General features: G+C 43.4%; 1 protein-coding gene across 2 annotated transcripts in view; it reads right to left on the reverse strand.

Moving 5' to 3' along the window:
• Window positions 1-15,506, reverse strand: part of LOC138304209 (adapter molecule crk-like) — a 41,902-nt gene extending 26,396 nt beyond the window's left edge. Inside the window, exons 1-3 of one of the 2 annotated variants that reach the window (XM_069244075.1) lie at window positions 14,203-15,506; window positions 13,678-13,908; window positions 11,843-12,367 (exon numbers count right to left, since the gene is read on the reverse strand). In XM_069244075.1, the coding sequence (XP_069100176.1) occupies window positions 11,843-12,367; window positions 13,678-13,839 (687 nt within the window). In that variant the 5' untranslated portion in view covers window positions 13,840-13,908; window positions 14,203-15,506. The remainder of the gene's footprint in view (window positions 1-11,842; window positions 12,368-13,677; window positions 13,909-14,202) is intronic. The other variant, XM_069244076.1, reaches the window with a different exon arrangement.
• Window positions 15,507-26,357: the final 10,851 nt, after the last annotated feature.

The raw sequence follows: 26,357 nt of genomic DNA on the forward strand, positions 1-26,357 counted from the left end.
GGGGAACCCTTGGACTCTGTGCATGCTATTCCTTACTTTGAAATAGCACATACAGAGCCAACTTCCTACAATTGTTGTCTTCAGTCACTTGTTTGGGGTGCTTGCTCCTCTGGAAGGTTGCCCCCCTTGTGGTGTCTGTAGTGGGGCTGTGTGCCGATAAGTGGTTTGCTGTGTTGAGCTCCAGAAACTCCCCCTTCTTACTGGTCTTCACGTGAGGGTTACACACAGCAGCCACACAGCCTTTGCTGAGCCATTATCCTTTTTTTAATTTGCTCCAGTGTGTCGTCCACTGTAGGTCCAAAAGCTGCTCTGCTGTGAAAGATGTATCTAACATGCTGCAGGCACCTCATTTTTAATCCAAATACCCGCAACCAGGAGTGCCTTTCTCATGGTTGTCCCTGTGACCAGCTGCCTGCCTGCTGTGCTCACAGCATCTTGCTGAGTTTGGACAACTGTTTTTCCTTCTATATGGGAGGCTACTCTATTTTTGTACTGCATGGAGAGGTGTTTCATGATTTCTCCCACCAACCCCATTGTTGGTGGGCTTAGCGGTTCAGAACTGCATTTGAGTTGGCAATTCTCCAATGAGTTGCTGTTTTCTCCACCATTCGATCTACCATTTTCACTCCTTTGCTCTCCTTCTCCGGAGATGGGCCTATGGATGTTGGAACCTCGGCCCTCTTTCCTGCAGTGGCCACTATGAATCTGCCACTGGATTGCTCCTTATTCACAAAGGACCTTTGGAAGAGTGCTTATATGTTTCTCTATCCTTGGGGTGATAGCCTTGCAGCTTGCCAGTTCCCTGAGCACCTCTCTACCCTGATACAGCAGGCCTGGCAGCATGGGGGGGAAATAGTGTCCTTTGCTCTGTGAAAGTAGTAGGGTCTCTAGTATACAACATGATTGTGTTCCCCTCCTACAACTGCACAGTGTAATTATCTGCAGTCGTTTTGTTCACTGTATTGTACATCACAATGTTGAGGGGTGGAGTTGGCCTGAAGGGGCAAGTGTTGACTGCTTCCTCTAGAAATTCTGTCTCAAGGTCTTGCCATTCTTTGAGGTTTCAGCATGTTTGAAGATCTCTTGACCATCTAGGACCCCGAAGAAAAATCTTGTTCTTAATTTTGCAGCTCAGAGGTTGTGGGTGGTTCAAGTTCTCCCTGCTCTTCTCCACCAGACCCTATGAGGGGATTCAGAATTCTGGGAAGACTGTGTTGAAATCCCTCTCGTTTTGGAGGATGACCTCCATTTGGCCTCTAGGCTCTGCTTTTTTGGTTGCTCAACTTAGCGTGCTCTTTCTTCATGTCAAGTGTGCTCAACTGCCTTTTCTTCAGGGAAGGTGCTACCAGCTTCAGCCCCCAAACTCCTCCACCTCAATCCGCTAATCTTTCGGTGTCAAGAGTTTTTCCAAGGGACATCATCTGTGTCCTTGTGATAGGACCAGAGGGGTGCCTTTTGTTTAGTCATCCCTTCATCACAAGGGTTTCGGCTTGGGCCCAGGATGTTTTCTTATTTATATTTTTTCCTCAAATGACGCCAGAGAAGGCTTTCTATGTTCTACCTCCTTGTGCTTCTTCGCCCATCGGCTCAGTACTACCTCTGCGACCTCTCCTTCAGCATCAGACTCTTCTGTCTGAGCGACCACTATCCAATGTTGCCCTCAACTTCGCTCGATAACCCAAGTTTCCCTCAGCAGCAAGATATTCTTCTGCATTTGCATGGTATTATAGTGTGCCTGCCTCTGCTTCTCCCTGGCCGCTAAGGTCTTCAGCGGAAATTTGTCACACGCTTCACAACCTTCAGCACTGGGGTCTCTAGACATGGAGAGGTTACACACTGTGGCTGTCCCTTTGGATGAACTTCTGATGGGACTTGGGGCACATTCTAAAAGGTGTATATTCTATCCTCTCCCCCTAGCAACTGCTACTCCCTGTCTGTGCATTCTCCGACCCTGCAGTCACCTGCCACATGATCCCCCTACTTTTTAATGATCTTCAGTGTTTTCCAGGTTTTTTTCTCTTCCTTATAACAGTGTACTCTGCAAGTTGTTTTCCCCTCAATTTCTATGATGGTATTCCTCTAAGGTCTATTTTGGCACCTTTGGATTTTCAGATGTTTCTTCGAGACCAAATGGCCTGAAAAAATAATCTGAAGATGCTTATCACACACAGGGTCTTTCGTGGCGCATCTAAAGTCAAATGGGGGCGAACACAGCTCCTAATAATACCAGAAGATGCATGGTGAGGGCTAAGTGGAGTATTCTGGACCCAAGTACTAGCTGGGGCAAATCCAGAACAATTGCTACAAAACTGTGCATCCTGGGAAAACTATGTCAGAATGTTTACCTGTGGGGCACTGCATCACTACCAGAACAACCCCAAAGCAAGGTGTAGGACAGCTAAATGTGATATATTTGCCTTGGTTTCATTGGAGAGTTATTTTGAAGCATGTACTGGAGAGTTCTCTAAGAAACTATCTGTGAACCTGGCCACAGTTACTATGCTAGAAGGACCAAAAACAGCAGATAGCATCAAATGTATGAACTTCTTACAATCAGTTACAATGGGTCAATATTCTACCAGTGAAAGGAGCAAATGCCCATTGACGTCCACCCGACAGGGTGAGTTGGTCCTGGAGCAAGCCTGGAAAAACTGCCACTTTGAGACACTCTTAATGTGTAAAGTTTTCCCCCAGACATTCTCTGAAGTAGATAAGATGGTTGATCACAGCCCAACTGTGATAAACCATGGTTCATTCAGGGAAAATTCTCAAGTAGGATTTACATGAATATTCCACAACCAATAGCGGCATTTAACTGCCAGACCCTTTGTATCCTGGTTTTTCATATGGTGGATATCTGGATAACACAGTTGGGAGAAGTATCTCGTGGCTCCTATAAATTAGGTTCCATATAACAGATTTCCTTGGTGCTGAGGCCACTGTGACTTCAGATCCCACTGCAGGGCACAAGTGCAATCTGATGTGGTCCACGAGAAGGATGCAGGAGTAGGGTGCAGGCCAAGAGGTCTCAGAGTCTGCATCACTGCGACCCAGACTGCAGGTTGGAACATCAGGATGTAACTTCAGCACGTTGATAGTGAAACCCAACAATGTCACCAGGCTGTCCCGTCTTTAGCACCCAGTCAGAGGTATTGGAAGGCTTGCATTCACAATGTCCGCTGATGGGCTTTGACCACTATAATCACCTTTGTGAACACGCCCAGTGCACTGGTGGACCCAAAGGGGAGCACAGAAAATTGGAAGTGCCCTTGACCTTTCTTCCTTTTAAGGGCTGAATGGATTTGGCTCCAAGCAGCCTAGAACCATCAAAAGGTGTGTCCATAATTGATTCTTGGACATCAGTGGAGAACCGTGCAGACCAAATCCAGGTGTGGCGCCTAGACACTGCTTTGGAGTCAACTGCTTTACCCAGAGTCAGTGTCCAAACCTGAAAAGTTTGCAGCATCCAGTATACCCAAAAATCAAACGCGGTAAGATTTTGCAGACTTCATCAGGAACCACCAACAGAACGTCACTTTGACCCTTAAGGAGTGAGAGTATCTACCCCTGAGACGAAGTGTATATACAGACATGAGGGCACAGCTAGTTGAATCCTTATCTGAAGGAGTGGCATGGAAAGTATTCAGGTTTTAACAAATTGTAAATTCCTGAACTGCAAGACTCTCCAGAATAGAGTATTATATAAACTCCTTGTAGTAATATTGTTATTTTCTATTATACTGCAGTTTTATTATTGATTGCTTAGCATTATGTTATGGTGCATTTATGATTGTATGGAACTCAGACCTCACTGGTGACGCTTGAAGAGTTCTGCAACTCTGGCCGCGCAGGTAGTGGTTGGACCATTATTCCAGAGACCGGTCGCCGCTGCTGTGGTCGTGGGTCCCCGTTTGCTTACGGATTAAACTCTTCTTACACCATAACCCTGCTTGGTGTCTCGTTCTACTTTTCCCCTTTTTTCCCCCTTTTTCCCCTGCCATACACAAGCGCCTCTAGCCTGCCACAATTTGGTACCAGGAGTGGGATACGTTATGTTGATACTCTGGAGGGGGAAGGACCCATCGACAACTTTTGTGGTTCCATTGTGAAACCACAGCTTGTTCTTCCTGCTGTGTGTATTGTGGAAACCAGCTTCCCGATATCAGCAGACCTATGAGGTTTTGTTTTCTACATATTTTGACAGACTGGCGTTTTTTTTCTGTCCGCAATCCTGCTTGTTTTCAAGCTTGCATCACGCAATGCGCACACTCCATCTAGTGTGTTGCTTGGGTTACTTTCAAGACGCATTTATGCAGCTATATTGGATTGTCCTTTTGTTTTTATTCTTCCTTCACCAGTACTATATTGGCGCATTACAGCAGCCACATTGGATTGTCCTTTTGTTTTATTTTATTTCTCATTTTACCAGCACTATAATGGAAGAAACTGTTTAGCGACCTGCCTCAGTGGCCTTCAGATTTGCTTCATATTTAACGTGTTAACCATCATGGCAGCCAATCAAGGAATTATTCAACCACCACCATTTTTACAGAAACCTGGGAAGCCTGATATTAAATGGTCTGAGTGGCTACACATTTTTTAGAACTATCTCACTACTATTGATGCGAATGGTTACTCTAACAGGAAGATGGCTTTATTATATAATCATCTTGAGGTTGCCGGTCAACATGTATTTGACAACTCACCTGTGATTTCTTCGCCTGGAGGTGGAGATACGTCATGGGACAGTTACATTGAAGGGAAAGAAAAAATTAAGAGACAGTATTCAGATGACGCTAATGGGTTATTAGAACGGTTTAATTTTGCCATGTGTAAGCAATTGGGTGATGAAACCGTTGAAGAGTATATAGCCAATTTGCGTGTTCTAGCTTCCAAATGCGAAGTTGGTAGTAATGTTGATATTTATATATGCAATCAATTTATTTTCTATTGTTTCCATAAGAAAATTCAGGAGAGACTTTTAGCTTGTCACAATCCCACACAATGAAGTTATTGATATAGCGAAGGGAATCGAAAGATCAATAACTACTTCTAGGGTATTCGGGAACCAAAACACTTCTCTAGATAGTATGAGCAAAGGAGTAGTAGTGTGCAGTAATAAACAAGGAAAACAAAGTAAAGCATGTCGCGGACAAGAAGGAAGGCAATCTAGGATTTGTTTCCGTTGTGGTGCTAAATATCCTCTTGGAAATGATTCCTCTTGTCATGCGATAGGGAAAGGGTACAATCGTTGTAAAAAAACTGCCCATTTTCAAAGTGCATGTTTGGCGCAGTTAAGTAACAAGGGTAGTTATAACAAAGTGAGAATTTGCAATATGTAGGTGAATGAAGATATTGCACATTGTTCTAATCAGCTCTCAAATGTTTTATTAACAGTGGATCTTCCAGATGAATGTTGTGGTAAACCTGAGAAAGTTATTAGAAGTGTGATATGTGATGTGCTCATTGATAACAAAAACATTTCTGTTTTTGCTGACTCAGGGGCTCCCAACACCATTTTAGCTGATCATACGTTCTTGAACTTGTGGAAAGACAGTATCGTCTTACAATCTCACACCAACCCTAACGCGTTTAGGGACCATGACATTGATTTGTTAGGTTATTTTTGGTCCAGTTTGCAATGTTTGGGCATATCCATATCTACCAAAGTATATGTTTCTGTCGAAGGTCGGGACATTATAGGGTGGAAGGATTTGGCTTGTCTTGGAATTATTTTGCACACTGGTCATGATGTTCCAGTAACTTTAGGAGATTTACCTGATTTGGGTTTGAATGACCATGTTTCGAATGTGTCTATGTTTAATGACATTACTGATCACATGGTCACTTTATTCCCTGAAGTCTTTAAAGATCAAGTGGGTACTGTATGTGGCTTTGAGCATCATATTAAACTAAAGACTACTGCGATTCCACTGGTGCACAAGGTCAGGCCAGTACCATTAAGCTTTAGAACGGATTTAAAGAATTTGCTACATAAATTACAATCTGAAGGCATAATTGCTCCAACTGATTCTCAGAATGGGTTGCTCCTCTCCCACCGGGATTACTAAGAAAACGAGCATTTACAATGCAACGGGTCTCGCATTTTCTCGAGTTAGAGCTATTAGCGTTGTAAACTCTTAACCCGACGTTTCTTGCCACAAAAATTAAAAGAAAAAAACGAAGCGCAATCACGACATGTAAAATGCAGCGCAAGCACGCTGAAAGCGAAAACGGAAAAACAGAGCGTGATCGTGCTATGTAAACCCCAGCGTGATCGCGCTGCGTGGAAAATAAAAGGATAAAGTAGTCTGAAAGCCATGCTGAAAACATGGAGCCTCGTATGTTTTCAGTAGTTTCCCGGTGTTGTGTAGGTGGGCTAAACACCAGAAAAGGCATGCCGTATGCATGCCTTTCATGAATGAAAGCAAGCGGATTTTAGAAGGCAAGCCAACGAACCAATGAAAGTGACTGACGCGACATAGGCGTGGTTAGAAGCCAGAGATTACTGCAGGGGACGGAGAGCTTTGCGCTCGGCCCTAAAAAATGTGAGTTAAGATTGTGTGTGGATTTGAGATCGATCAATCAGAACATAGTGGTGGATTGTCATCCCCTTCCGCATATTCATGAAATGATTTCTAATATTGAGCGTTCAAAGTTTTTTTCAACCATTGATCTCCATTCTGCATATCACCAGTCTGCTTTGAGTGAAGATTCCCAAGAGTTAACCACATTTGTAACTCCATTTGGAGCATTCAAATGTTTACGTTTGCCGTTTGGTCTTGCTTCTGTGGCAAGTGTTTTCCAAAAACTAATGGATGAGTTATTGTGTAATTTACCACAGGTAAAGGCTTTCCAAGATGATATATTGATTTTCACAGAAACCCATGAAGAGCACTTAAGAGTTTTAGACAAGGTTTTGAATATTTTAAAAAACAAAGGTATGACGGTTAAACCTAGTAAATGTAAACTGATGGTTACTGAGGTGGAATATTTGGGTCATACTATTTCCCGTGAAGGAATTAAGTCAAAGTTTAGCAATTTAGATGCTGTTAAAAAATGCATGTCCCCCCCCACCCCCCCCACTTGACAAAAATGCTTTAAGAATGTGTTTAGGGCTTTGTGAGTACTATGCCAGGTTTGTTCCTGGTTATGCCATGGCGGTACAGCCACTGAGAAGTCTTCTTTAAAAAGGAGTCAAATTTGAGTGGAGTGATGATTTGAACACTGTTTGAAGATATTAAGAGCTTCAGCTTTACAAGCATTTGATCCATCTGGAAAACCGTTTATTATGGTTGACGCTAGTTTGAAAGGTATAGGTGCAGTTTTTGGGCAATGGGTTGATGGTTGTGACTTTTGCTTCTAGGACTTTGTCTGATGCAGAAGTACATTATAGTACTATCAAGAGAGAAGCTTTGGGGTGTGTGTGTGTGTGTGTTTTTTTTTTGGGGGAGGTGGGGTCAGAAGTTTAAAATGTATATATGGGGCACCATTGGTGAATTATAAACCACTTCTGTTTTTAATGAATGGTAATGGTTTGGACAGGGCTTTGGCACGTTTGCTATCCAAACTTCAGGAGTATAATTTGGTTACCAAATACATACGGAGGGGTGGGGTAACATTTTTCGGGCTGATTGTCTATCCTGCATACCGTTGCCTTATGATGCTTCCTTGGATATTAAATCTGAACAAGAGTGTGTTATAGGGTTGATGGATGTGCTGGCTGTGTCTGACAATCACAACACAGAACATGAGTGGTTGACATCCATGGGGAATTATGAGGTATTAGTAATAGTATTTTTAAGAACGAAATGGCCAGTGGAGAAGAAATTAACAGGTGAACTCAGATGTTTTCAGCAAGTAGTCAAAGAGTTAGCTTGTGTAAATAACATTTAAGGGGTGATCTTGTGGTTTCACCTAAGGAACTTAGGGAACAGAATCATCATTATTGACACTGCCAATGAAATCTCAGCAAACTCTGGGTTATCAAGAAGTATTACAAAACCTTCAAGTGAAGATTTGAGGGGTACTAATAAGTCTGTTTTTGGCAATACTTATGATGAAATCCATGATGCTTCCAGCGGTACTGGTGAATTTGAATCTCAGCATAATACTATGAGCAATGTGGATTACAGTTCCAGTGAGGCCCGATCAGAACCGGTATCTACACGCAGTTCCAGAATTATTAATCTACCTTCAAGATTTTGTGATTATACTCTTGGTTGATTTGTGTTGCTTAGTATTGTTTCTTTCTAGGAAGGAAGGTGATGTAGTAATAGTTATTTTCTATTATATTGTAGTTTTATTATTTATTGCTTAGCCCTATGTTATTGTGGAATTTATGTTTGTATGATTGTATGGAACTCCGACCTCATTGGTGATGCCTGACGGGTTCTGGAACTCAAGTCACATAGGTAGTGGTTGGACTGTTGTTCCAGAGTCTGTTCACCGCGGCTGTGGTCGTAGGTCCTCGTTTGCTTACTGATTAAACTCTTCTTACACCATAACCCCCTGGTGTCTTGTTCTACTTTTTCGCCTGCCATACACAAGCGCCTCTACCTTGCCACACTCCTCCCGAGAATAATAAGGCTTGGATGGGGTAGTGAGTCTAGATTAATGCTGTGGAATGTGTGTCTCAGAATCTGAGACAACAGTTATATTCCCAACCGGCGACTGATCTTACCATTGTCAATCCGTCATGTCAACAACTGTGACGCAGTACCTGCAACCGTTAATGAAGCCAAAGCTGTGTGATCCAGAATCAACTGAACCGGAGCTAAACTTGGAACCTGCATCAGAACGAGGTCAAAGGACACAGCTGGCATCAAGGTCAAGTCCACTGACAGTAAATCAGCTGGAGGGCCTCTAAGATCTGTATAAAAAATTAGCAAAAAGTAATAGCTGTTGAATTACAGTTAAAGCTACGGAACTGCGTCAGTTGGCGCAGTAAGGAACTGACACACCACACAAGCAGGTGATGTATATATACTGGTCAAACCGTCACACCCATGTGGAACGATGCAGCGTGAAGTAGAACGAGGCTGCAGGACGCCACCTGTTGTAGCGTGAGGGAATTACTATGTAAAAGTTTCAGGATCCAGTCTGATGCCTGGAGTTATTCAAAAGGTGAGAAATCTGCGGCTAGAAGTATTGAACTGAAATAAGTAACCAGAAATTCTTAAGTAACCTCCTAGGGCAACAGTTATTTTACCAGAATCTCTTGCTTCAAGAAAAGCATCTACTTTTTTTTACTAGAAATCTTTGCTTTAGCATGCAATGTGAAACAGTGAACTCCGAAGTATCAAATTGACAAGCAAAGCTGTGCAAAACATTCAAGGTGGAAATGTAGCCAAGTGAGCCTCTGAGGGCACTGGCATACAATGTCTCTGCACGTATTGTCTCCAGAATGAAGCCACCTATCAAAACTGCTTTTCTAATGTAGTGACCAAAAAAAACTTGCAGTTGCAATAATTACCCATTCCAAAAACTTCGGTTTAATGTTCTAAGCATGGTCGAGATTTTGAATATCGACCCATAATCAGAACACCCCGCATCAGGTAGCAATTACCTATGGCTTAATTGGGGAGCCCTATATGGGACTATGTTGCTTTGTAGCGTCCACAGATTTTGTGATTTTATGTTTCATTACTTGGTTATGTTCTGAATTAGTACTTACTCTTTAGCACTTGGGAGGGAGATTATTAAAGGATATGCAAGGTGTGGTATAAAATTTAAAAACACAAATGCAATACAACTTGAGTGCAAATCAAAGACAACAGAGTCAGATCGTATTCCTGCATTTCTCTGCCCCGTTATCTCATGCTTTGAAATTCAATTCAGAAGGCTGCTTGGTGCCAGTACGACATCCAAAGACATTAGAACAAACCATGCTGTACTTTAATCAACGTAAAAATGCACCATACCGAACTATCAATTATGTTCCACTTCAGGCATGAAAAGCATGTACTTTGGCCAGACATGTCTTTCCAATAAAGGGCCTGAGGGTGCTTTTTGTAGGAGAATTTCCCTGAGGCAGCCTTTGCTTACACAGCCCTCAATCGGTTGTGTAATAAGTTCACCAACTGGTCTTTTCTTTTTACTGAGCAGTGGGTGACAATTAGGATACATGGGCTCCCTCAAAAGCCCTCATTTGTGACCCTTATGCCTCAGAACCATTGAAGCTGCGATGATGGCAATGTGGCTGAAGAAAAATTGTAAAGGTATCCCTGCACTTACGAGCTCAATCCCCAGAATGGGAAATAATCTTGCAAACCCTTTCCACATGGTGATCCCCAAAATTAGCTCTAAGCATGTGTTATATGAGCAGCCAGGAGACACACCAGGGCTTTTTTTTGGGGGGGGATCTGCTCCCACAGCTCATTCCTGCGTCCAATAAGACGTATGTAAATATGTAAAAGCAGAAATTCGTCAGATAAATATTAGGCCCAGTGTTCCCATACCAGGTAATTCAGCTGCTGGAACACCAAGGCTCACTGAATTGGAACGAGTAGTATTCTTGGAATCCAGCTCCAGCAGACTTGTAATCAGTACACAAGAGGAGAGTGAGCTGAATAGGAGACATGACAAAAATGATTCCTTTGGCAGGGGGATTGCATTTCTTATAACAATTATCTCCACAGAAACTGGATCAACAGGGTTTCACGGAGATTTTCATTCAACTTAATATGTTCTTAAGTGCTTTTCTACCACACGATCTTATATTCATCAAGCACTTCTATTCTACTTGCTTGTGGATTTAAGTTTTTTGCCTGAGGCTGGAAAAAAAAGTTCGATTTTAACCCGATGTTTCTTTACAAGGGAAAACTGTTTTGTTTTTTTTGCAGATAGTCTATTAATCATATACCTATAAGGACCACTGAATTATCTTTTTTGAGTTCTAGTCATTCGAGCGTTCAACAAAAGAATAATTTAGAGCTAAGCACTTGAGTAAGTTTGCACAGGTATTGTAGACCTTTTGTACATGCCTTGTTTTTGAAAAAAATTGACTATTTGAGGGATGAACAAAAAAATTAATTAGCGCTATGCACTTCATCAAGTTTGCAAATGTTTTGCACGTTTTACTGAAAAGTAATGATTTGTTTTAAACTAGCAGATGCTGAGTTTAAAGTCTAATAATCACACGACTTACTATTGGCTACAATCCTGTTAGGCACTGTTACGATTATTTCATGGTATAAACACACTGCACTTTTGGGATTTGCCTTGTCATATAGCACAATAGGGTTTAAATTATGGGGAAAGCTTGGTTGGAATGCCATCAATGTCTTTAGTAATGTATTTTAGGACTAAATTCATTTAAAAATTACACGTACTATGACATAACTTTTCCAAGCATCTATGCCAGTCAAGAATTACTCTGAGTTGTACTTAATAATATGCCCTTTGGCTTGTTTGCACATGTTCAGCGAGTTATTTGCACATGTAAGCTTAATATGGAAAGCAGGTGTCAATTTGGTGATATAGTCTCTCTTTTTATTATAAGCTTAGTTGTTTGTAAGACGGCAGCAAGTTTGCAGGTAAGTTCATATGCCGGTATCAATTACTTCTCTGTTGATAAGTATATTGCATTTTTGTCGTTTTTTTTTTTAAACTAAGGTTTTGTTATATTTACTATTATGCATTAAAAGACTAATGAGTTGAATTAATCAAGCATTAAATCTATACATGCATACCACAGTAAACTGTTGTGCTCTAAGGTCTTGTATTTAAGTAAAAAGAATATACACACGAACATCCACGTTTTAAATCTAAATAAAATAGCCACACCAGTCATCGTTTCTCTGGGACAAAGACACTGTACGCTGCTACTCCAAGCACATACCTCGAAGGCCAGGGCTGTCTTATCGTAAGCATTTGGCACTCTTCGCTGGGTGGCCCGGGCCACAACTGGACCATTTTGCAAGCTTGGGAGCGGATTAACGTTGGGCTGGGCATAAGGGCCCAGGAGGGTGCCCTTGGGCAGAGCTTGTGGCTTGCAGACCTGAACGTAGGGCACAGGTATCATGCCCATGCGACCGTCTGCCCTCTGAGCCGTCCACCACTGCTCCTCCGGCTTGGCCAGCACCTTTAGCACCTCACCCTTTTTAAATGGCAAGTCCTCTTCGTCATTGCCTGCAAAGTCATACAGAGTCCTGACCCACTCTCCTCCATCATCACCTTCAGAGGGGGGTCGCAGAGGCACCCCGGGACCGCCGCGTGGGGGCAAGCTCCTGGAGACAGGCTCAATCAGAGTAGTAGTGTCCAAATAGTGAATTTTGTAGAACTCCAAAAGGGAAGGCAAGCCATCAAACTCCTGGTCTCCAATCTTCAGTCTGCCTGGCACACTGTTAATGATGTAGTGTGATACCTGGTGGGCAGAGAACAGATATGAGTGTAGCCAATATTAAGAGGACAACATCATTAAAAGCATCAAGGTGGCAAGAAAAATGTGGCTAAGTGTTCTTAGTCCTCGGGAAGGAACGGCAGGCTAACGCGTTCACCAAGAGTGATGTTTCTGCGTCAAAAAGAGAGGTGTCAAATCATTTTTCAAGGAAGGTCTGAGTATTTTCAGAATGAGCTAAAGCAGTGTTTCTTAACCTTTCGACCTATGTGGACCCTACTAAATCATTACTAAACTGGGTGCCCCCAGCGAGTCATTATTAGAAGTCGGGATTCCCGGACTAAACATTTTTTAGGATATGAATCTCAAAATACACAAAAATACAAAAACAAGGATACAATAACGAAATTATGAAATATTTTGTTTCATTCACAAGTACGGAAAAGGTTTACACAATGTTCAATTCCGATTGTCTAGTTGCACACACTTTATTGAGTGTTATATTATTTAATTTTGTAATACAGCCACCGCCCCTAAGTAGGTCTTGAGGAGTCCTTGGACCACAAGTTAAGAATAATTTAACTAAAGCTAAAGCTCACGACAAAGGGATATTTTTGGGGGGGCGGGGAGAACCACATATCTTGGGAACCGAAAGAAGGCTGTTTTTTGACCCGCAGTTCGCATAAGATTATCTTCTTTTAACCAGGACCAGAAGTCAAACCATGGAAGTTCTAAACACCATTAAATATAAATTATAAAAGCTGTGTTGTACTTCCAATTATGCCTGCTGATGAGTCCCTTACTTTACAAATCAATAACCGACCTGCAAACCGGAAAAATACCGCCGTGGCAAATACATAAAAAACACACCACGTCTATTTTAGCATACATTAAACGTGCAACGGGCACGTTATGTTCCTTTTTCTGCGACAGCAACGTCACTAATGTTGGTGACTTAATAGGGATGACAAATCTGGACCTACAACTAATAAACAGATGCATGTAAAATATACACAGAACACAATTTATGAGCTACGTTTCGAGTAGGGGAAACAGCTGCCTTTTAAGTTTTTAAAAGTCTCTGCTGCAGATATGTATTAACCTCGATCTATACTAGTATACTAAGACCGAGCACAATGGATTGCAGATTGCGCACAGATTTCTGAAATTGGTGCATTTATCTTTCACACATTTCACAAGAATGCTAACGTATAAATGGGTTATTGAAGAAACCTATGTGCAGACACATCAACCCACACATCTATCTAAACAGAAGTGAGCATTGCTAACATAGTTACGTGAGTCCTACGATGAGCAGTATCCATTAACGAACTCACTTTTTTGTTCTCACTGACGGAAAGAACGAAATCCCCTGGGCATGTGGTGCTGTCCCTCACCAGGAAGGTGCCATGCCGATGCCCTTGCAACAGGGCTACTGCTTCTTGTCGGCTCAGCTGCCCGAAGTACCAGTCATATTGATCTCCGAAACTGGAAGCCATTTCGGCAGCGCCCCTTCACTCGAGTGTGTCCTCCTTGAGAGCAACTGGGCGTGAAGTTTCAACGGCAGTCTGTGAACAAAGTAGACTAGGTTGAAGTTAAAAGGGAAGCTAAATAAAACTCAAAGCCACAGCGACCACACTGGCTTTCGAGTTTGACTGCGCTGGTTACGTTTGAGTAAACTTCTAGTAACTTTTGCCAGTCTCATCTAATACCACTACATTGTACATTCGACCACAGGTCCTAGCCACAGGTCCTACTTCGAGCTTCCCACCAGCACTGCCCGACAAAATGTCTACACTGTGTAGTACGCTTTCTCTCAAACAGCAAGCACGCAACGGTAAGACATAATAAGTTGTAAATACCTGGGAGATTGTATTGAGGATAACCGGCAGGTGCGATGCTTTGGCTTTTTAAGCTCTTGGCACTCATAGAACCATGTTTCTGATGAGGAAAGGGAAACCGCACACACCTACATCAGGGGGTGAAAGCACCGTCTCCCGATCGCGGGCTTTCTGGATCCTACCAGGCCTTTGGGTTCTACCTGCATACCCTTGAGGCAGCGCCACGGAGTTCTGTTTAGACCGTTGAGTGGCAATCTTAATATCCTGGGGAAACGTTTGATTGTACTTTAAACATAAGAGACGTAATGGGGTGACAGGCAAGTTTTTCCAGAAGCCCTCGGTGATCGAATGCTGCCCATAGCCCACTGTAAGCGTTTTCAAGTACTGACAGCACCATGGGGTGTCTCCTAGGACTTCTTGGCACCATTGGGGTGCCTCCTGAAATCTTCTACACGCCTGGACCCTTAACCCTACACGGCTGAGTACACATAGCTTCATTAACTGCACAACGGGGTCGTGCCAGCTTGTTTCTGCAATAAGCCCTCGGCTGTTTAGTGCACCGCACCTTTCTGCTGTATTTAGGTGCCCGTCGCAACTATGGAATATTTTCCACCCAAGTGAGCACACACTGGTGGCGTGTGCCCTTTGACAGGATCTTAACCCTTTAATACATTACGCAGGGAATGGTTTCTCATCACGCTAGAGAGGTGGTGGGTCATCTAATTCCACTGGGCGTGTCCGCAGGTCTTGCCCTCATCGGGAATGTGTTATTTTTTTCCTAAACAGCGAGGAACCCTGCCAAAGCACTGGGGGTGCCTCTGCAGCGCCCTTGGCTGACTTCGTGACCCACCCACCATCCAGGTGTCCTGTCTATCTCTATTAGGCGCCTCCCTCTTTCTCCCAGCCCGTTTCGGCGCTCCCCTAAAATGATTCACAGGAGCACTGATTTCTCCTGTGGCTCCTCCCACTGTCTCCCGAAGTCATTCTTTTCCACATACAGGTTCAGTGCAGCTCTGCTTTCAATACCTTGCAGCCCCGGAGCCCTTGAGGCTCCTTTACCCTAGGTCTCGTTTTTCAAAACCGTTTTGGGTGTCCACCCTCTCTTCCCGGGGGCCTCCCTTATCACGACACTACTTCAACGCCCTCCTTGACTTCACTTCCGACCGACAGGGACGCCACCTACTACAGTGTCACTACCCTCTGCGCCTCCTCAGGTGGTGCCCCTCCAGCGCTCTCTGCTTCCCGCTACCTTCCGCAGCACAAACTTTTCCAGCAATCCCTGCTGCAACAGGGACAAGATGGCGGAGCGGAAGTGACGCGCCTGTGGGCGGGCACCATACTTGCAGCGCACAGGAAGTGAGATTTTAGCGGACAAGGATGGGTATGCGGCCATCTCTATGAGGACAAACCTTCTCATTGTTAAGGAATAGATATTAATAAGCACTCAAGAGGCCGAAAAATAAAGTAGCTCAGAAAGTATAAGCTGCATGAAATATAATACAGGAAGTACTAACTCCACAAATAATAATACATAACTAATAGACGTACTCGAACTTAACAGAAAAACAAGAATAAATAATACAAACATGAAAGGGCAAATCAAAGGCATAACACTAGCTAATAAAGTCAGTCGCTACAAGTAGAGAAATGCATAAACAAACAGTTAAAACAAAAATAAAAAGGGTGACCCTAAGTACTATTTCTAATAGCAAAACACTTAATACAGTAAAATAGAACACAGGATCATGCAAACGACAGAAAAGGAAATTAAAGAAGATCCCACAAAACTGATAAATCAGAATTCACATGAACAAGTAGCAACTTAATATACACTCAAAATATGAAGCACACGTATCAAAGAATAAACTACACTGAAAGCAATACTATAAACACCAACAACAAAATAACACAGATAACACAATAGAGAAACACCAAACCCAAATAAAATTAAAACAACAGAAAATACACAACTACAACACAAAACATAGCAACAATAGCACAAACTGTAAGAAAATGGATTATTATTTAGGGTTGCCGAATGCATACCTCAAGGAATAATCACAACTTTTATTGGGTGAGCCCTCCAAGTCTCTAAATTAACCTGAGCTAAATCCCCTTGTAGCTATGGTACAGAGCAGACAGGCTTAACATGGGCAATGTGTAAAATATTTATGTAATATCAAAACAGTAATAAAATAAAAATGTCAAACAATAAAAATCCCAAACCCAATTTGAACAGAGTAAAAGTTAACAAACAAATAACCTAAAAATGACAAAAAATCAGTTTAATAAACAAATAACACCAGATTGATAAACTTCCAATAAAAGGAACCAGATATATGAATTTTTAAAGCTGTAAGTAGAAATAGCACCAAAAAGCAATATGCATCAATGATAGTCTGTGGTCACTGTAGACCAGGACCTAAGTGGAATTCATGCTGACTGTGATGAAGTGCGGGTTGGATACACTGACCAGAATTTTCTGGCACAAAGAATGTACCTTCTGACTTCGGGCCTAATTTAGAGTTTCAGCGAATAGGGTTACTCTGTCACAAACGTGAGGGAAATCCTGTCCGCCGTATTACAATTCCATTATATCCCATGGAAACCTTAATACGGTGGATGGGATATCATTCACGTTTGTGATGGAGTAACACATCCACCAAAGGCCCTTAGTCTTTTATGTCCTAACTTTTCAGGGTTTCTGAACCAGTTCCTGTGGGTCACTTTGAAGGCTTCCAGGACTTCAGGACAGCACTTAGGAGCCAGGACAGAGGCCCCCAGCAAGGTACTGTTAAGGTTGCCACATGGATGGTTTTATACTGGCATTTTAATGTCTCGGCCGGTTCAAATATAAGAAAAATCACCTAAAGCTGACATTTTTTCCCCTTATCAATACATAGTTTTGATGACAAAAAATAAAATATCATTATTTTGCTTAAATAGCATGTTAATCTGTAAAGCACATTAACTCTAGTATATATGATTTAATCATTATGTACTCAAATTATGTCATGTATTTGCTTTCTGTTATTCACATTTTATAATTAACAGGTTCAACAGTATGCATAAATTCAATTAAATTTAGTTTGCCAGTAAGCATTTAAATTTAGCTAGAGTGGGCCGAGGTGCTCCATACCATTTTGAAATACATTTTGTATTTGTGCTTGTTGTGCAGGATTTTTTGAGATGCCAAAGTCACAATGTGTTCATTTAAAATATTATTCTTTGTTAGCTTACATTTTGAAGGTCACAGGACAGTGATTATTTGATTTAGACCAAAACCTCAGCACCTACAAAGGATGAGAAAGCTATGGAGTTGATAATACTTTATGTGACATCATGAAGATCGCCGTTGGAGAAAGAGTTGGCATTGTATTGTTTTGTGAGAAGGGGGGCGATTCCAGGGACGGAGAGAACACTGGTGTTAGACCTGGCATCCTTGGCATGGTTTCCCCTGACTTTTTGCCTTCTGAGGTCCTGTTTTTCTGACCTCATTTTTGCTGGCTTTAGGATTCTGTGTACTGTACCACTGCTAACTAGTACTAAAGTGCAGGTGCTCTGTACTCTAAAACATGGTGGCATTGGCTGATTGAATTTACTTGTAAGGCCCTAGTAAAGTGCACTACTTGTGTTGAGGGCCTGTAAATTAAATGCTACTAATGGGCCTGGAGCACTTTTTGTGCCACCTACTACAGTAGCCACCTAAACATGTCTCAGGCCTGCTACTACAGAGCTGGTGTCTGCAGGTTTAAACTGCCATTTTGACCTGGAAAGTGTACCCTCTTGCCAGGCCCAAACCTTCCTTTTTATTACATGTAAGTCACCTCTAAGGTTGTCACGACTCACGTGCTGCTTGCGCCTGGAATTTGCAGACCGGGTGGCGTGGATCTTCAATGTTCGGCTTTGGCCCAAAAAGGGGCGACTCTTTCTGGTAGCCACGGTGCTGTAGGCAATGGAGAAGCCAAGAACAGACCGTGCCCCTCAGAAAATAGCGCCAGAGGAAAAAACCCCTTAGGAAAAGGGGAAAAACCTCCAAACAGGAAGATTCCTGGAAAAAACAAGAACAAACAAACTGGAATCCAAAAGGAGCAAAGTCAGGAAACACAGAATGCTGAAATCCAGAACCTACAGGAGAGGAAATCAGGAGCGAAGACACTAACTGAGCAGAAAGTGTTGCAGCGCAAAGAAAGAAGAAAACACAGCCCTTATATACTAAAAAACAGGAAGTGACCCACAGGAAGTAAAAGGACGCCATCTTAGACAGGGAAACAACACATAGAACAGAATAGAACAGGAACCATAGAGAATAGGGAACAAGGAATGCTGGGAAAGAACAGGAATCTGGGAAGGGGGAAAAGACATAAAGAAAGGCACAACAAAAGACTGCAGAAAAGAAGAAAAAGAAGAAAAAAGGGAAAAGAAACGAAAAATAACAGGTAAGAGGGGTCATAGACCCCTAGTATAGTGGAAAGCAGAAGGTAGAACGAGGCCCCATGCAAGTCTGGGGCCTTGAAATGCGCAGGAGAGGCTGGGGGCGCGCCGCGTCCTAGCAACGCGGTGCGCGGCCCGAGCCGAACGCCCGGCTTGAGTCGAGCTCTCGGCGGCGCGACAGTAGGTCCCCCTCCCGAAGGTCCAGGCTTGAGAGGAAATAAGCAGTGAAAGCGTTGAATCAGGAGAGGTGCGTGAACGGAAGATGCATCTTCCCAAGAGCATTCACTGAGAGGATAACCCTTCCAATGAATCAGATACTGAAGGCGTTTGTGAAAAAGACGAGAGTCACAAATCTCCTGTACTTCATATTCAGGAACATCATCCACGAGTACCGGAGGTGGACAAGGAAACTGACGTGAGTAAGGGTCAGGCACATAAGGTTTAAGCTGAGAAACATGAAAGACCGGATGAATCTTCCATGTATGAGGTAAGTGAAGACGGACAGTGACAGGATTGACCAACTGAAGAATACGGAAAGGCCCATAGTAACGAGGTGTGAACTTATTATGAGAAAGACGTGAGGGTAAGAATTTGGAGGAGAGCCAAACTTTATCTTGCGGATGATAGTCTGGATTGGTTGCACGTCTCTTGTCTGCAGCCTTCTTCATATATCTCTTGGTATGTAACAAATTAGATCGAATTAGTCTATGGATTTGGAGAAGGCCTTTGGAGAAATAGGTAATAGCGGGTAGAGGAGAGTTGGATTGTGTAGAAGTAGGAAAAGAGGTAGGATGAAAACCATAAGAACAGAAAAAGGGAGTGACCTTGGAGGCACTATGGACTGAGTTATTGTAGGAAAATTCAGCTATAGAGAGGTAAGTGTTCCAGTTACTTTGGGTAGAATTGCAAAAGCATCGAAGATATTGCTCTAGTCCTTGGTTCAGACGCTCGGTCTGGCCGTTGGTCTGAGGATGGAACCCTGAAGACAGGGCTCTATTAATATTTAGTGTTTTACAAAAATGCCTCCAAAACCAGGAAATGTACTGAGGTCCTCTATCAGATATTATGGTATGTGGAAGTCCATGGAGACGGAAGATATGATCAATGAATATTTGACTTAGTTCTTGAGAAGTAGGTAGCCTTTTCAGGGCAGTGAAATGAGCCATCTTCGTGAAAGAATCCACAGTGACCATGATAACCCGGTTTCCTGCTGATGGTGGGAGTGAACACATAAAATCAGTAGAGATGGTATGCCATGGGGCCGGTGGAACAGGCAAAGGCTGTAGTAATCCTGCAGGTCTGGTATGGGGTATCTTGATTTGGGCACATATGGGACAGGCCTGAACGTATCTTTCCACATCCAGCTTCCAGGTAGGCCACCAGAAAAATCGTGAAATAAGTTCTTGTGTGGCCTTGATGCCTCTATGACCAGCCACAGGTGAATCATGGCACATTTGTAATGCTTTTTCTTGCACCTTGTTAGTAGGGAGGAATATCAGGTTTTGATAATAAAAATATCCTTGTTTCTTATGTAATAATGGTCTTAGTTCTTCTATATCGTGGTCCGATAGGTTGACGTATTCCAGTTGTACTTCTTCCAGGAAAGACTGAGTCACTCCAATGATCTTACTGGGTTCCAGAAGATACTGAGATGAGGAAGGAGTACACTCTGGATATCGGCGAGACAGAGCATCAGCCAGAATGTTTTGAGATCCAGGAATATATGTGATGAAAAAATCGTACTGACTGAAGAAAAAGGCCCAGCGGGCCTGACGACTATTCTGGCATACAAAATTTCGTAAACATTGTAGGTTACGGTGGTCTGTCCTCACCTCAAATGGTTCCTTGGAACCCATCAGAAACTGTCTCCACTCAAGGCAGGCTGTTTTCAGCGCCAATAATTCCCTTTCCAGTACAGAATAGTGTTGTTCAGCTGTGGAAAGGATATGAGACAAGTAGAAAACAGGATGTTCAAGACCATCATCCTCTTGTCGTTGGAGTAAGACAGCTCCGATGGCTCTCTCAGAAGCATCAGTTACGACTATAAATTGTTTGGTGGTATCTGGATGTCTCAAGATGGGGGCTTGGGTGAAGGCTCTCTTTAATTCTTGAAAGGCTGCTTCAGCCGCCTCAGTCCAGACAAACCCTTTCTTTAAATTTTCCTTTTTTAAGGTGTGAGTTATGTGGCTAGTCTGTCTGGCAAAGTCTAGAATGAATTGTCGATAGAAGTTTGCTAACCCTAGGAAACATTGTGTTTCTTTTATGGAAGAAGGAGAAGGCCACTCTAGGATAGCTTGTACCTTTTCTTGATCCATAGCTATGCCGGTGGGACTTAAATGATAGCCCAGATATTTGACTTCCGTCATGTCGAACTCACATTTTTCTGGTTTGCAAAATAGTTGATGAGCACGAAGTCTTTGAAGAACTTGTTTCACATGGGAAGAATGGAGTTCCGGATTTCTAGAATAAATAAGAATATCATCTAGGTAGATCACGACTGTCTGATTCAGAAGGTCTGAAAACACTGAGTCCATAAATCTCTGGAAGATTGCGGGGGCGTTAGTGAGACCAAACGGCATAACCCTATATTCAAAATGGCCAAATGGAGTCCTGAAAGCTGTCTTCCATTCGTCTCCTTCTTTTATGCGTAAAAGGTGGTAAGCTCCTCGTAAATCTAATTTAGTAAAACGTTGAGCCCCTCTGATAGCTTCTAGTATGTCCCTGATGAGAGGCAAAGGATAACGGTCTTTAATTGTTATTTTATTCAGACCTCGAAAATCCAGGCAAGGACGAAGATCCTTTGTCTTCTTGGGCACAAAAAAGAGAGGAGCCCCAGCCGGAGACGACGATGGAACAATAAGACCACTCTGTATATTTTCGTCCAGATACTCTTTTAGAACTTCCTTTTCAGGTTCCGTGAGAGAGTACATCCTCCCAAAAGGAACAATTGTGCCGGGTTCCAATGGAATAGCACAATCATATTCTCGATGTGGAGGTAGCACAGGTTTCAACGGTTTTTGGAAAACATCCTGAAACTCCAAATAGTGGTCTGGGACCCCTTGGACCGTATTAATGGACATACCAGTGGCACCTTCAGTATCTAAGGATCTTTTCGGAGACCAATACTTGTCGGAAGTAAAACAGTTCTCATGACAAAATTGCGAAGACAAAGAAACTGTCCGGGTTACCCAATTTATATACGGGTTATGTCTGATAAACCACGGAATTCCAAGAATGATGGTATGGTTGAGGGACGTGATAAGATCGAAGGAGATGTGTTCTTGATGGTTTCCCACCTGTAGACTTAACATCAGGGTAGTGGTGTCTACAGGACCAGAGGATATCAAGGATCCATCCACGGTGTGTACCTGTTCGGGTACTTCCTTAGCTTGTGTAGGAACTTGGTGAGCAGCAGCCCACGTCTTGTCCATGTATATACCACTAGCACCACAATCTAGTAATGCCATAGTCCTTTCTTGACGACCGTCAGGAAGTTGTAACAGGACAGGAAAAATGAACAAGGCGGTTGTATTGTCATTAAAGGAGCTGATGGAAGGTATAGCTGTAGATCCCGTCCCCTCCCTTCTTACAGAGGACGGGAGGTGGCATTTCCCGAAGGCCTGGGCGGACGTACAGGACAGGTACGAAGCATGTGACCAGCAGAACCACAGTACAGGCACAACCCTCTCTTGCGTCTGTCCTCTCGTTCACTAGCAGAGAGCGGACCTCGGGTAGTATCCACCTGCATGGGTTCCCCTTCGATGTCTCTAGCAGGAGTGCGAGGTTCCTCGGAACGCTGCAGGCAAGCTCGTGAGCTACTTGGCTGGGAAAACCCTCTACTCCTTTTCTTTTCTGATCTCCGTTCCTGAAGACGATATTCGATGGACAGTGCTTGATCCATCAGGCCACGAAGATCTTCCGCTCTGGTAGAATGTACTAGTTCATCCTTTATTTCTTCTTTGAGTCCTCTACGAAATAAAGTTACCAGAGTACGTTCCACCCAAGTGGTCTCTGCCGCCAGCTGACGAAAACGGGTTATATATTGCAAGACGTCTTGCGAGCCTTGTTGGATATCACATAAGGCTTCTTCGGCAGAGGCTTCCAATCCAGGACGGCTAAACATCTGTTTGAAGCGACTCACAAAGGTGGAATAGTCCGACAATACAGGGTCGTTGGAGGACACCATCGGGGTTGCCCAGGCCAAGGCTGGACCGGATAAGGCACTGATAAGATAACCCACCTTGGTCCTGTCGTGGGAGAATTGGGTAGGTCGGAAGGCGAAGTACACTGTTAATGCATCCAGGAACTCGCAAAGCTTGGTTGGTTCACCAGAGAAACAAGGGGTAGAAGCGGAGATAGTTGGAACATCACTGGTGCGGAGAGCCAAAGCCTGTCGTAACGCAGCATTTTCATTGCGTAGTTGTTGCAATTCCTGAGCTTGTTGCTGAATCGTGGTCAAAAGAGATTGTTCCGGATCTGCAGCAGCCGCCACTGTGTCATCCATGGTGTTTGAGGACGTCGGAATGGTTTGGCGCTGCAATCTGTCACGACTCACGTGCTGCTTGCGCCTGGAATTTGCAGACCGGGTGGCGTGGATCTTCAATGTTCGGCTTTGGCCCAAAAAGGGGCGACTCTTTCTGGTAGCCACGGTGCTGTAGGCAATGGAGACGCCAAGAACAGACCGTGCCCCTCAGAAAATAGCGCCAGAGGAAAAAACCCCTTAGGAAAAGGGGAAAAACCTCCAAACAGGAAGATTCCTGGAAAAAACAAGAACAAACAAACTGGAATCCAAAAGGAGCAAAGTCAGGAAACACAGAATGCTGAAATCCAGAACCTACAGGAGAGGAAATCAGGAGCGAAGACACTAACTGAGCAGAAAGTGTTGCAGCGCAAAGAAAGAAGAAAACACAGCCCTTATATACTAAAAAACAGGAAGTGACCCACAGGAAGTAAAAGGACGCCATCTTAGACAGGGAAACAACACATAGAACAGAATAGAACAGGAACCATAGAGAATAGGGAACAAGGAATGCTGGGAAAGAACAGGAATCTGGGAAGGGGGAAAAGACATAAAGAAAGGCACAACAAAAGATTGCAGAAAAGAAGAAAAAGAAGAAAAAAGGGAAAAGAAACGAAAAATAACAGGTAAGAGGGGTCATAGACCCCTGGTATAGTGGAAAGCAGAAGGTAGAACGAGGCCCCATGCAAGTCTGGGGCCTCGAAATGCGCAGGAGAGGCTGGGGGCGCGCTGCGTCCTAGCAACGCGGTGCGCGGCCCGAGCCGAACGCCCGGCTTGAGTCGAGCTCTCGGCTCGCGCCGCACCGCGCGGCGCGACAAAGGTAGGCCCTAGCTAGCTTAAAGGGCAGGGTGCAGTGTATTTAAAACATCGGACATGTACTTTTAAGTTTAACATATCCTGGTAGTGAAAAATATTGAATTTGTTTTTCACTACTGTAAATCCTATCTTTCCCATAGGTGAACATTGGGTTTATCCCAAAGAAGCCTTTAAGTGTAACTTCCAATTAGAATAAAATATAAATTTGGAGTTTGGTGTCTCTGGACTCACAATTCAAAATCACAACTTATGGTGAAGTCCGATTTTAAATTGTAAGTCTGAAAATACCACTTTTAGAAAGTTGGCATTTTCTTACTCAAACTATTCCAACCCTCTGCCTGTCTCTGAATACACATCTGGGGTGGATGAAAGCTGGGTTTTGAGAATTCCCCCTTGACAGTCACACACAAAGGGAGCTGGGGTGTGACATTTACATCCTGATGGCCCATCGCCAGGTTGATGGGCCTTACTGGTCTAGATGGGTGGGAAGAACTGACACACCTGAATAGGGCTGTGCCGGTCCCCACACAAAGAGCTGCATAACCCCCTGTAGTTTGGAGTCAAGGAAGAAAGTGCAGGGACTTTGTGCACTTCAAAAGCCTCTCTTTGAAGTCTCCCCCACTTCAAAAGTTCAATTGGGTATAAGTGTTGGACCCCAAACCCTACCATATCAGCAAACATCTGGATCCGAGGACATTTTGCCAGGAAGGATGACTGGTGTGCTACCAGGAGGGACTGCCACTCTGCTGAACAGCTTTGCTGTGTTGGTCTGCTGCCTGCTGACTGGCAGTGAAAAGATCTGGACTTAACTCACAAGAATCAAGGGACTCCAAGGACTTGCTAACCTGTCTTCTGTTCTGATGTCTCAGGTCCATCAAAGACTTTCCCCACCTCTGCTGCAGCTGCTGGATGCTGCCAACTGTGAGTGCTGTCCCGCCAAGAGATGCTGGTCCAGTCCCGGGATTTCAGAGGGGACTCTGCAGCAGTTTTTCTGCAAAAGCTGATGCATCAACACTGTTGCACCAATCAGAACTGCTGAATCCTCCCTTGATGCCTGCGCATCATTGCTGCCGCTGAGGTCGAGGACTTTGCATCACCTTTGCTGTGTGGCTCGACGATGACACATCGACTCTAACGCAGAGGGCTCGATGCTGCACTTCAGTGACACCACTTTGATGACTGCTCGGCTCAACAACAATGCAGTACCTCCTCGAAGCCGCACAGCCCTCCATCCAAGGTACTTTTTAGTGGGCCCTACGTGTGTCCTGTTCTGACCTGCTCTCTATTGCGGTCTGCTGAACTTTATATTTACCCTGGTCTAGTGTGACCTCAAGTAACCTTTTAGTGCTATTGACTTCTAAGCACTGCATTGCAGTTTATTCTTTAAAATTTCATATCTTGAGTTCTATTTATTGGATTTGATTTTTGTCATATTGGTCTTGTTTTCCTCAGATACATGTTGTCTATTTTTCTAAAATGGTGTGGAGTCTTTTTGTAGTGTTTTCACTGTGTTTCTGTAATTTAAGTGTTGCACAAATACTTTACACATTGCCTCTCAAGTTAAACCCAACTGCTCTGTGCCAAGCTACCAGAGGGTGAACACAGGTTAATTTAGGGTGTGTATATGACTTACCCTGACTGGGATTGTGGTCCCTACTTTGACAGGGTGCATACTTCTGCAACTGGAGACCCAATTTCTAACAACTGGGTTTTGATATGTCATAGTCTGGTGGGAGACCTGAAGATTGTAACATTTGATTGAAGTGTTTTGTTTTTAACTGTGCAATTGTTTTTAGTTAGTACTTGCTCCTGTCCACCTTTGCAGGCGGACGTCACTTCTCCTGAGACTAACGCTTCTTATATTCCTGCTCGCAGAGATAATCTCAAGAGTAAATGCCTTTCTTCTGACTCTAATTGTAACCTTTATCTGGTTCCTCTTTCCATTCTATACTTTCTGATTCCATCTGCTTTTGAAATTTTATCTTGCAAGCTTGCTGCAAGTATGTTCTGCTCATAACAAGTCAGCCACCTGTTGATTATTTGCTGTGTTCTTGTTCTGGTCAAAAGAATTACGACCGAAGGTGGGACATATACATTTAAAGTATGGCTCTTGATAATCCCTTCACTTTGTTCAGTGACAATGCAAACAGCTGCAACCAATTTCAAACTATCTGGAAAACTTACAGATACTTGATCCAATACAGCAGAAAGATAGGCCACTGGACACATTAAACCTCCACATTTCTTTGTAAGAATCAAAAGTGTACATCCACATCTCTCTTGACACAACAGAAGAAGCGTACAATTGTAATAAGGCATCCTAAGTATGAGCTCATGACACAAACTCTCTTTCAATTTCTTAAATGCATCAAAGTATTCATTATCAAAGGGTACCGGATCTTGGACA

This window comes from Pleurodeles waltl, chromosome 7 (genome assembly GCF_031143425.1).
Source record: "Pleurodeles waltl isolate 20211129_DDA chromosome 7, aPleWal1.hap1.20221129, whole genome shotgun sequence".
NCBI lineage: Eukaryota > Metazoa > Chordata > Amphibia > Caudata > Salamandridae > Pleurodeles > Pleurodeles waltl.